Source organism: Eurypyga helias, unplaced genomic scaffold (assembly GCF_000690775.1).
Source record: "Eurypyga helias isolate BGI_N326 unplaced genomic scaffold, ASM69077v1 scaffold6073, whole genome shotgun sequence".
Classification (NCBI taxonomy): Eukaryota; Metazoa; Chordata; class Aves; order Eurypygiformes; family Eurypygidae; genus Eurypyga; species Eurypyga helias.
In genome coordinates this window covers 117,490-129,886 of record NW_010241799.1, presented here as the reverse complement: position 1 = coordinate 129,886, position 12,397 = coordinate 117,490, and the positions used below count along the sequence as shown (strand labels likewise).

At 45.9% G+C, this 12,397-nt stretch overlaps 1 protein-coding gene across 1 annotated transcript; it reads left to right on the top strand.

Annotated features, from left to right (window-relative positions):
• Window positions 1-519: 519 nt before the first annotated feature.
• Window positions 520-11,462, top strand: LOC104507543 (lanosterol 14-alpha demethylase). The gene is made up of 9 exons (XM_010148862.1): window positions 520-612; window positions 1,597-1,773; window positions 6,225-6,351; window positions 7,430-7,604; window positions 7,774-7,893; window positions 8,289-8,484; window positions 8,974-9,069; window positions 10,473-10,641; window positions 11,169-11,462. The coding sequence occupies exons 2-9, from the start codon at window positions 1,621-1,623 to the stop codon at window positions 11,345-11,347; spliced, it is 1,215 nt and encodes a 404-aa protein (XP_010147164.1). The 5' UTR covers window positions 520-612; window positions 1,597-1,620; the 3' UTR covers window positions 11,348-11,462.
• Window positions 11,463-12,397: the final 935 nt, after the last annotated feature.

Here is a 12,397-nt window from a genome sequence, read left to right as displayed (position 1 = left end):
GGGGGGGGGGCGGCGGTGCCCTCACCCTTGGGCAGCGAGGAGACGGGCGCTGAGATCCAGGCGCGGGGGGGAGACGGGCCCAGCAGCCTTCCGACGGCAGGTCGGTACCGCACGGAGCAGAGGTGCTTGGGTTCTGTGGAGGCAGAGGCCGTGCCCGGTGCCGTTTCAGCACCGACTCGCGCTGACAAGCTGAGGTGGATGCTTTTGGGGGGCTTGACAAATGCCCAACGCTGTTTTGTTGCTAACGGCCTCCTTTCCAGTTGCGGTATCTTTGTGCTTTGCTTCCAGAGGCGGGTTAGCAAGAATCTTCATCCTGTTCATTTAATTTTAACCTCTGCTGCTTTTAAATGTGGCTGTTACTCTACTTAAAAAAAATAATCGGTCGTCCGAAGTTGGCCTTTTAAACAAAACATGCGCAAGGCTTCCTCTATTTTTTAATTTTAATGTAAATAGACATGATTTTACTGTTCTCTGAAGAAAATTCAATATTAATTTTTCCTCTTTCTTCCTCAGAAATACCCACCTTATATTTCGTCAAGCATCCCTTTCCTTGGACATGCAATCGCCTTTGGAAAAAGCCCCATTGAATTTTTGGAAAATGCTTATGACAAGGTATGTTTTCCCACATGACTGGCTGAGCATATGCTAAAATATTTTAGCATATCTATTAAGTTCTGTATCTGGAACTCGTTTAAAATCAGTTCATTCCTGTCTATTGCCCCGAATAGGGAAGGGAGTATGCGGAGTAGGCTCTGGTTTCTTCATATCTGTTTATGTATTTCATTGTTAGAGCAGCAGTGTTTCCTGAGATCTCTCTTGTTTCAGATTTAAAAAAATATGTCTTTGTGGATTTGGGTAATGGCCATAGCTGAATCACAGGTTAATTAAAAAGCCATTTTCATGATGTTTTTTGTTGCCTTAATTGGGAAGTTTTAATCTGTGACCAGGAATGTAGCCGACCACCTCTGTAGGCAAATTGATGAATTTTAAGGCTCTCCCCAGTGTTAAAAGGGCTGGTGTATAAAACCTTAGTAGGTTTTATCTTCCTCAGTCCATTTTTTGGGGACTGTTGTCAGTAGAGCTTTAAATCCAATGAAATAAGATTTATCGATCTGCTTCACATTATCTAAAACATAAGCTAACCAAGCTAAGATTTAAGCTTAGAGAAAGCCAAATTTAGGACGTGAAGATCAGCTGGAGGTGACCTTTAAACTTTGGAGTCTTATTTGCTCTTAATTGCCTATGTATAACTCCAAACCCAGACTTCTTTGAGACAGTGTTCATGGATTACTGGAGGCTGTATGTGCTGTAATCTCCCTGCTAGTTTTTGTAGTGTGATTGATGTTTTATTTACATTTTTTAAAACTAAATGGCTTTAAAATGTGCAAGATCATGTGTGTTCCTTATAACATTAGATATCACCAGTAAGTATATTGAGAATTTACATGTGGTTTAAAATATTTATATCTTTATTAAGGCTCTGGACACTTAGAAGAGGAGGTGATTTCTGGAAGCCTGTATATAAAGAGATAGGGATTTAATGATTTCTGTTCTTCTTACTAAATGTAAAGTGGTCCTTTTTTTTATCTCTCTCAGTATGGACCTGTATTCAGTTTCACTATGGTGGGGAAGACATTCACATACTTACTGGGTAGTGATGCTGCTGCTCTACTCTTCAATAGTAAAAACGAAGATCTGAACGCAGAGGATGTATACTCACGGCTAACTACACCTGTTTTTGGCAAGGGAGTTGCTTACGATGTCCCTAATATGGTATGTATTTTAAATGTAAGACGAGTAGGAGAGTAGCATAATTTAAGTTCTGAGTAGGCAGCCCCGAGCTCTTGGCTCTGTACGCTGGGGTTGTGTGTTCATAAGCAATTCTGATAGCAAGGCTTAATGCAGCTGGGAAGTGGTCTGAGTTGGATAATCGGGACTGAACGTGTTTAATTTGCTTTAGTTACCACCTGGCCATTTGTCAGTCTGGATGCTATTTTTTGTTCTTGAAACCATCTAATCCCACCACAGAGGAAAAGCAACTAAGTGATTCTTCTTTTCCTTCCCTTACAGCATGCCACTGACTGCAGTTTACTTTTCCCTCACAAGCAAATTTAGGTTTTCCTTCTGGGAGAGCTTTAAGAGAGACAAGTTTTCAATTACGCCGTGCCAAATCTAGATACAGGAGTAACGATTTGACATTTTGCCACACTGGGTGTGTCTTGCTCGGGCAAAAATCAGTCTGTATGTGTCTGCAGAATACAGTCTGCGTGGGAGCACAGTGGCTGTGCCATTGTTTCTGAGCTGAGCATTGGCTGCTTTCTTGTTCGTGCATGTTGTCTGTCATGACAGACTCTTACACTGTAGAAGCCAACTCTTCTGTGGACAGACTTGTTCCACCGGGACTTCATATTCAGCATCTGTTGACATCAGCAGCCTGTCGTACAGAGAGTAGTCTGCTGGCAGAAACAGCATTGTCATACACTTTGTTTCTGGATTTTCAGTTTTGGCTTAATGTTGTTCGCATTGGTGCCGGTCATTTGGCCAGTAATAGTGTCTGTGGCCACCAAGGCTCTTCCTCCTTAGCATGCCTCTTCATTATCCACTGCTGAAGGTTCCTGCTGTGATTGTTGCCCTCTTAATTATGTGGCTGAGGACCAGTAATCACTAACCTCTTTTCCTTCACGCTGGCATTTTGCAGGCATCCACGTACTATGTGTGCTGGTCTTACCCCATTCTTCTGGTTTGGTTGTTTGGGTGGTGGGTTTTTTTGCACTTGATGGATTTGCATCGCTCCTCCTATCCCTTTGTGAATGAAACCAGCAGGACTGCTGCCTGGATAACAAGTAGGAGAGCATTTCTTGTGTCCTAGGAGGCCTCTTCCACAAGCGAGGCCATTCTAACCACCTTGTTTCTACCAGCTTCGGCAGTCGGAGGTCTTCCTCAAAATGTCAGGGTTGGAGTTGGGGATCTATTTTGGAGTTGCTAGAGTGGAGAGGGTACCTGAGTCTCCGCAGTCCATCTTTCATGTTCTTGTCCGGTATATACTGGAATACCTAGTGATTCAATAGACTGCTCAGTTGGTCAGACATCCACTGTGTTGTGTCTGTTCTTTGGATTCCGACTGTCATGGGATGTCTGCTTGAAAAGAAAGGTGCTGGTTTGTCTCTTAATCCTGTGAATATTCATCCACTTGTTGTTACAGCTGGTTTGACTTCTGCTTTCACACTCACGATGTGTTGGATGGATTTGAATGTCTTCATTCAAGAGCTGGTTCTCCGGTGGGATCTAATCTCATCTTTCAGGAGTTTTGTAGAACTGTCTGTAAGCTCCTTGGAAATGGGTATTTCTTACAACTATGTTCTTCAGGCATGTAGGGATGACTAAGGCCTACCTCATTGCTCCACCGTATGCTGCCTTTTTTTATTTTTTTCCTAAAATAAGGTATTTTTTCCTAGAATTACCCTATTTTTTTTCTCCAGAGTGAGTTTCTGCTATAGTCAAGAGACTAATCACTTCATATTACTCAGTAAGTCTTGGTGTCTGTGGATAAGTCTACTTCATTCGTCCCTTTGATACTAGAACGACAACTTGTTTTTCATCTCTGCAGATTCAGGTTTCTCAGAAAATCATCTGGGCTACCTTTGTCCAGGGCTAGGAGGGACTTTGCTGTTGACACACACTGATTATCTCTCGTTGTGTGTTTCCCTGCACGAAGCCAATGAGGTAGTGTGTCTGGTTGTGGCCAGAATGTGTGTCTGTGAGAGGTTTTTTGTGTAGTGCTACCACCACCACGTCATTTCAGAGGCAGAATCACAGAATAGTTTGGGTTGGAAGGGACCTTTAAAGGTCATCAAGTCCAACCCCCCCTATGCCATCTCAACTAGGTCAGGTTGCTCAAAGCCTCATCCAACCTGGCCTTGAACACTTCCAGGGAGGGGACATCCACAACATCTCCGAGCAACCTGTTCCAGTGCCTCACCACCCGCTCCATGAAGAACTTCATCCTGATATCTAACCTAAATCTCCCCGCTTTCAATTTAAACCTGTTACCCCTTGTCCTATCACTACAGGCCCTTGTAAAAAGTCCCCCCCAGCTTCCTCGTAGCCCCTTCAGGTACTGGAAGGCTGCAATAAGGTCTCCCCGGAGCCTTCTCTTCTCCAGGCTGAACAAGCCCAACCCTCTCAGCCTGTCCCATAGGAGAGGTGTTCTGAGATGGTTATCCCTCTGATCATCTTTGTGGCACTCCTCTGGACTCACTCCAACAGGTCCATGTCTTTCCTGTATTGAAGGCCCCAGAGCTGGATGCAGGACTTCAGGTGGGGTCCCACCAGTGCAGAGCAGAGGGTCAGAGTCACCTCCCTCGACCTGCAGGCCATGCTGCTGCTGCAGCCCAGTATACAGTTGGCTTTCTTGACTCATGTCCAGCTTTTTCTCCACCAGTACCTCCAAGTCCTTCTCTGCAGGGCTGCTCTCAATCCCTTCATCCTCCAGCTTGTATTGATACTGGGGGTACCTGCAGGACCCTGCACTTGGCCTTGGTGAACCTCATGAGGTTCGCATGGGCCCACTTCTTGAGCCTGTCCAGATCCCTCTGGATGGCATCCTGTTCCCTCAGGCATGTCAGCCACACCCCTCATCTTGGTGTCATCTGCAAACGTGCTGGGGGTGCTTTTGATCCTACTGTCTGTGTCGCTGATTAAGATACTAGGCCACTACCCTCTGGATGTGACCATCCAACCAATTCCTCATCCACTGAACAGTCCATCCATCAAATCCATATCTCTCCAGTTTAAAGTGAAGGACGCTGGGGGGGACCATGTCAGAGGCCTTACAGAAGTCCAGATAGGCAACATACGCAGCAGCTACTGGGAGGGCATTCAGAGTGCTGTCCAAACTTTCACTGACGTTCTACCACTGATGGATCATCCAGAACTTTCTTTTGAGGACTCCTTTTCTCTGCTCAAGCTGCTAAGTCTCTGTCTCTTCAGCCTGACAGAGACTTCCAGTCAGGTGTTTAGGAGAACCATCCCTTACTCTTTAAAAGGAAGAAGGTACTTATTTACGAGTAATTCTGGTAATTGCTAATATGCATAGTCTATACTATAACAAACTCTTATTCACTCTGTCTCCTCCGATAGACTCATATTCGCTCTCCTCCCCCTGGCCTCTTGCAGATAGCTGCGTTGAGAGGAGCTGAAATGACAGAGGCTGTGCTGGCTCCTGCGTGTCACTCCTGTCTCCATCAAGCTGGAGATGGGCCAGCGTGTTGCAAGGAAAAATGTGCTTGTCTGGCCGCTGTGTGGCAGGCGTACCCGCTGATAGGCGGCTGGAGACCCCACGGCCTTCTGAAAACAGGAGTTTCTAGGAAGTAACCTTTCTTCCTAGGCCTTCTGTTCTGTGAATAACTTCATAGTACCTGCAGACCCCTTGGTGGGAAGACAAATTTTTGGAGTGTTGCTCATGGTATAGTGCAGATCTGTAGGGCAGATGCCCTAATTCATATTTAAAAGTCATTGAATAATTTTCTGAGTGGATGTCCTGTAAGTCCACTGAATACTTCCAGTCTTGAAGTGGGCTTTTTACCAGTAGGTCTGTGAGCTGTGAGCCTATACAAAGAGAAGGAGGAAGAGGTGAGGAGAACGTGAAGCTCGCTGTTTTCCTAGGAAGCAGTTTGCTTCCTGCTTCTGTGTCTGAGTTGGGGGCAGTGAGGTCAGACGGCCTTGTAAAAGAAAGGTGCGTGTCTCGGTCAGGGGTAGGGTCTCACCGCACGAGAGAGGACAGACGGAGGGATGCTTGGGGGGAGAGAAAGCTGAGAGGCCACATAGCAAGGAACACAGACTGAATTCAGGTCTTGGGGGACAGGTCTGATTCCGTATCTAAAGTGTGTGCCGTATTTCAATCTGGAACGCTTCTTGTATCTTCAGGGATAAAGTTTAACAAAGGTACCAAAATGATGTTTTGTTTTTGTACCGCAAACAACAGAATTGTGTGGCTCCCTTGAGCTAGTGTTTTACTTGGATGTTACCAAACTTTTACTCGAAAAACAAGGAAGGTGAGAACTGGAATATTGCCTGTTATTTAAATTAGAGTGTCTGTTGTGCCCTGCAGTCCTAACCATAATCACTTTTTACTTCTGTATGTCCTTACAGTACAAATGATAATGAGCTGTTAATTACATTAATATGATGACCGTTGATTGCTTTGTCTGTCTTGCTTCCTCTAGGTATTTTTGGAACAGAAGAAGATGCTCAAAACTGGGCTAAATATTGCACAATTTAAACAGCACGTCTCTGTGATTGAAGAGGAGACAAAGGAGTATTTCAAAGCGTGGGGAGAGAGTGGAGAAAAAAGTAAGCAAGACCAGATGCGTTTTTCTTCTGCTTTTCTGGCAATAAGGACACTGCAGTGTATTTTTGTAAATGATTTACTGCAATATTAAAGGAATTAAAAATGTCATAGTTAAAACTGTACTGAACAGCAGAAGAAATGTGCAAAATACAGACTTTGTTTCATCAAATTTAAGGCTATTGGGGAATAAAGGGGCTCAGAAAAGGACTGAAAGGAGGGAGGGACTATCTTACTTCTGCTTTGCTATTCAGCTCATGGAGAGCGCACCTGGGGGCTGGCCGAATCGTGGTCCTTTTGCATGATCCGAGTCAGCTCAGCGTAACCAGTTCTTAGTCCCTGGAGAAGATACTGCTCAGACTTCCCAGAGCCTGTACTGGCAGTCGTAGCTCAGGGATCTTCTATGCTGAAAAACTGTATCCTTAAAGCTGATACGGTTACGTTAGTGATCTGGGTGGAGTTCTTATATTTCCCACCTCTCTTTCCCAGCTCGCCTGCTAGACATAGCCCATGCCCATAGGGGTGTAAAAGTGTCAGATACGTTATTTATTTAAACATATTTTATAGAATACTTATATTTTTAATGCATTTGTTACTTCTTTTGCATGTAATGTGCATTGTATCTAGTATAACTGGTAATATAATACAATTAAATATTTAAATGTATATTATTATATAAAATTAATTCAGTGAGCAGCAAAACTAACTGGTTTTCCATGGATTTGGGTTTCAATGTTAAGTTTTTGTAGGACTTGTTTTATATTTACTAAGGCTTGATCTTGTGCTGCACAGCTTACTTTGGAAGGGTTGCTGACTCTCTTAAAAAAAGTTCTAGAAAGAAATACCTTATAAAAAAGTTGAAGTCAGCAGTCTAATTAAAAAATTGTTTGAAGAGAGAGACATGATAGACACACAGAAGATTAAAGTTCGACGCTTCACTCTCTTTGTAAAACAATCTCAAACTGTTTAAAATTACTAATCTGTGTGCAATTGCTTATTTTTCTCTTCTGCAAAATGAAGAATAACCTGCAAAACATCTCGCCTGAAATTCATCTTCAATCACTCTTTCAAATCTTTCCTCAGACCTGTTTGAAGCCCTTTCAGAACTTATCATTCTGACAGCAAGCCACTGCTTACATGGGAAGGAAATCCGGAGCTTACTGAATGAGAAGGTGGCTCAGCTGTACGCCGATTTGGACGGGGGCTTCACTCATGCTGCCTGGCTCCTGCCGGGCTGGCTACCTCTGCCCAGCTTCAGGTACCAGATGAAGTGACTTACGTACTTTATCTAAACCTCTTTGTGGTTGGGATTCCCACCCCCCCACATTCCCTGTTTGTAAGCTATGCCAGAGGTCCCAATAAACCCTCGTAAGCATTTTACGCATCACTTTACGCGAAGTTGCTGATAGAAGTGTTTTGAATTGCAGACGTCGGGATCGAGCACACAGAGCGATAAAGAATATCTTCTACAAGGTTATCCAGAAACGTCGGAAGTCTGAGGATAAGGAAGATGACATGCTCCAAACTCTACTTGATGCTTCATACAAGTAAGCAAAGGCCTTGAAGATCTGTCATTGTCTAGGTGCTTTGCTTTAGCTTTGAGCCCTGGCTACCAAAAAACAAGCAATGATGTTCCCTGTGCTCTGAACTGGTTTTGTTGCCAGCAGTTGCTCTTAGCTGTATTCTTAACAACAGCTTAAAAACTACCTGTAAATGGTTATTTAGATTTCTGAGACTACCATTAGTGGTCACGCGGTTGCTTCCTTCGTCCTTGCTGGCTGTTCAGTAATGACTTTCTTTACGGCTCCTTGAAAGTCTCCGTCCCTCCTCCCTCCCCCTGGAGCTTTTGCCGCTCCCGAGTAGGCAGCAAAAGGGCAGGTACATTGACTGGTGACTGGATACCCCATTAAATGCAGCTCTGATGTCACACCCTCCAACCTAGGGATGGCCGTCCGCTGACAGACGATGAAATTGCGGGAATGCTGATCGGGCTGCTGCTAGCAGGGCAGCACACGTCCTCCACCACCAGCGCCTGGCTCGGCTTCTTCATAGCCAGGGACAAATCCATACAGCAACAGTGCTATGCAGAACAAAAAGCAGTTTGTGGGGACGACTTGCCACCGTTGACTTACGACCAGGTGCGTATGTTCCATTGTTCCTGCTGGGAATTTTTATGCTTTTTTAAAAACTACCCACCCAAAAACCAACGGTGGAGTACAGTCAGATGCTTTGTGTTAGAACAGTAATTCTGTGATGACACCGTTTGCCCTCCTCTCCAAGTGAATTTTTTTGCTTGCTACCATTTTTTTTTACTCAGTGTTGATTAAGGAAATTATGGTTCTTATAATTTTTGTTTAAGCAATAACAGTTCTGTAGAGGATGAATATGCTCACATTCCCCCTGAGGGAAGGGGTGCAGTGTGACCTTGTTCTTGAATCAGAAAGCACTTGTGAGACAGTTGTCGTAATTGCGCTGGTCAGAGATGTTTTCATTGTACACCTAAATCTGAGGAGCTTACTCTTTGGTTATTTTTTAAAAATAGGTTTAGAAACTGTGTAAAGTACCATTTGGTTTGTGTCGAATAAATGTGGCTACACATTGAGGTATCATTTTCTCTCTGTTTTCAGCTCAAGGATCTCAGTTTGCTGGATCGCTGCCTAAAAGAAACTTTAAGGCTAAGACCTCCCATCATGACCATGATGAGAATGGCCAGAACTCCCCAGGTGAGCACGCTCTTTGGAGCTAACCGCACATCAGCATGGCAGGGCTGGAAACGGTGGGGGGGCAGGTGTCCCACGTAGTGGAAGGAAAAGCAGGAGTGAGCGGTTGGCAGGGATGAAAGCTGATGGCGTCCTGGGTGATATCCACAGGCCTGTAGCTGGTGTTGACTGAGGAAAGCAGTTAATACCTTGAATGTGACAGCTGTTACCTTCATCTGGAATTATTTGTGTCCAGTTTTGGATCCCTCTGGCTCCCAGCAACCGAGACATTGGTGAGGTGAAGCAAGCAGATGGCCACCCAGATGGCGTGGGGTTGAAGTGCTTGTCCTGTGAGGAGAGGCTGAGGGAGCAGGGTTGTTGGAGGCTGGAGAAGAGAAGGCTCTGAGGGGACCTAGTAACAGCCACTTGCCGTCTTATTCAGCAACATGAACCTTTTCTTTTAGCTATTGGTCCCTCTTGAGTTCTTAGTCTGGTGCTACCATTTAATGGTGGTTTTTTGTTGGTGGTGTTGTTTGACAGGTGTTTTTAATAGCTGTCTAGGAAGAATTTGGCATGCCTTTAATACAATGCAGGTGTAGTGCCCTGGAGGGCAGGTGCCCACCAAAGTTGCTCTGCCACCGTTCTCCTCAGCTGGGCAGGGGAGAGAAAATAAAATGAATATAAGGGCAGGGAGGGATCACTCTCACCAGTTACTGTCACAGGCAAAATAGGCTCAACTGGGGGAAAACTGATTTCATTTACTACCAGTCAAATCACAAGTACAAGAGAACTAAATTAAAAAAAAAAAAAATCTGAAAACAATTTCCCCCCACCCCTCCCTTCTTCCCCGGCTCAGCTTTGCTCCTGATTCCCTACCTCATCCCCTGAGCAGCACAGGGGGACAGGGAATGGGGGCGCTGCCACTGTTGCTGATGTGTGCCAGCGATGGGTCTTGCCTGGGGCCGGCACTGGCTCTGTCGGACACAGGGGAAGCTTCCAGCAGCTTCTCACAGAAGCCACCCCTGTTAGCCCCCCGCTACCAAAACCTTGTCATGCAAACCCAATACCACAAGCTAGACAAATCTGAAAGAAAACTCGCTCTTTGTACAAGATAGAGAGTCAAATAATTTTTTACAACACTGCCCCTCCCAGGACAAACGTTTTCAACAAATTTTAAGATCATTTTTTTTAAAACCTTTCTGTAGAATTGCCAGCTCTGTGACAGCAGCTGGAAGGTTCCTGCAACTCCCTGGGCATTTTGCCCTGGACAATTGTAACAGTCAGGTATAAGGCTGCATTAATTCTAAATGAGCTTAGCCAAAATCTCTTCTGAAATTCGAACCTCGTGATACAGCACTGCAAGTAACACTTATAAAGGAAAATGGTGAAATCTTGCCATGTCTGAGGTCTTGTCTCTTGACTCGTAGACTGTTGCTGGATATAACATTCCCCCCGGCCATCAGGTGTGTGTGTCTCCCACGGTTAACCACAGACTCCGGGACTCCTGGAAAGAGGCTCTGGACTTCAAGCCTGACCGGTATCTCCAAGACAACCCGGCAGCCGGAGAGAAGTTTGCGTACGTTCCGTTTGGTGCAGGTAAGAAAAGGCAGCGCTTTCCTGGGTGTCCGAGTGCTGCAGTGGCTCAGACTGGCAGTTGTGCATTAGCTGTGTGGCACCTGGAGCTGCAGCCGAGCCAGAGCTGCAGGTTAGCGCGTGCAATATCCGACTCAGGTCTTGGTCAGTCAAGGCAAGAACCTGCTAATACAGGTCCAGTGTCAGTCGTGGCAGCCTGAACAGTTTGCCGGTATCGCCACAGCGTGGTTGGAGTGGATCTCTCTCCTCAGCGCTGCAAACACTTCTTTGGTGGTGCACGAATTACCCCATCCTGGCGAGGACGGAACGACACCATCTCATCCCAACGGCTCGTGCCGCTTTGTGTGGCGACGGCTCGCAAAAACAACATTGCGGGGGGGTCACGTAACGGCACGTGTGCGGCGTCAGGGCCTCCGCTTGCTTACAAAGGGGAGAAGCAAGTGCTGTCCCTAACCCGCTGGAGGTTAGCTCGTTGTCAGAGGTGATGAGTAACTAGGTGTTCTAACTGCCTTTCCTGGCTTTCCTTCTAGGCCGTCATCGCTGCATTGGAGAAAACTTTGCTTACGTTCAGATTAAGACTATTTGGTCTACTTTGCTCCGTTTGTATGAATTTGATCTCATCGATGACTATTTTCCAACCATAAATTACACAACGATGATACACACGCCTAACCACCCCATTATCCGATACAAGAGGAGGGCCCTGTAAACTTGGGAGCCAAAACCTTACTTAACTTGTGTAAACTAACAGACTTGTTTGAACGATGTCGTGACAAGTGAGAGGCAAGTGGAAACTGTTGCGTCTGCTGTCGGAACGCAACAGTGATCTGCCTTTGCCCCCACCACTTCGTGCTGCTGTGTATAACTGCTTAGTCCGCGAGTTTCTCGTTGCCTTTTTAAAGCAAGCGTCTTTTCTGTGCATGCCAGCTCTTTAAGGTGAAGAAATCAGTCATTTCTATACGTGGAACACTCTGCCTTTGAAAAATAATTGAAGGTGACTCTTCCCCAGGACTAACGGGTGAGAATGCGGCCCTTACCCGTCTCCAGTGACTCTACATCCACTGGGAGCAGGCACCCAGGGACTCTGTCTGACACCCAGTTCTGTTCCAAGCGAGCGGGGTATCGGCGGGGCTGATTCCTTGAAAACTGTTGCTGCAGGGCGGCATGGTAGGACGGCCACGGAGGACTCCTTTCTGAGCACAACCATGGAGGTGGCTAGCTGGAAGCAGCCATAACATGCTTAGGTTGAGAAAGCAACAGATCATTTGCTGAAAACCCTGAGAGTAGTGATGTCTGGAAGTTTGATGTACGTGTAACAATAGGATGGTACGAACAAGGTTAGTGTTTGTAAATAACATGTTAGTGTATCAAGTGGTCACAGTTCGGTGAAGTAGCCGGGTGCTGTCGCGCGCAGGGTTGTTAAGTGGTGCTTGGCTGGGGAGCGGTGATGGCAAACAGTCACAAGCTCTGGCTCACGGGAACCTTGAATTAAATTTATAAACAAACCCCGTGTGGAAGTTTTCTGTGCTCAAACACGGCAATTCACAACAGCTTTTCTACGTGCATTTGTCACAAACACCTTTCTTGCGAGCGTGAGGTCAGCCACATGACGAGCTCCCCCTTCATCAGCGCTTACCAGGGCGATGGCTTCGCCCGTCTTCCCTCTTCTCCCCACGGCTGTGACTGTTGCAAGCCTGTTTCTGGGTCAGTCCCAGCAGCGGGGCAAAGCGCAGCAACCTCCATCCAGTCCCGCCAGAAG

Coding starts and splice junctions, on each gene's coding strand:
- LOC104507543 (XM_010148862.1), top strand. CDS start 1,621: ATGGTGGGGAAGACATTCACATACTTACTGGGTAGTGATGCTGCTGCT. Junction 1,774..6,224: donor CTTACGATGTCCCTAATATG/GTATGTATTTTA, acceptor TGCTTCCTCTAG/GTATTTTTGGAACAGAAGAA. Junction 6,352..7,429: donor GGGAGAGAGTGGAGAAAAAA/GTAAGCAAGACC, acceptor ATCTTTCCTCAG/ACCTGTTTGAAGCCCTTTCA.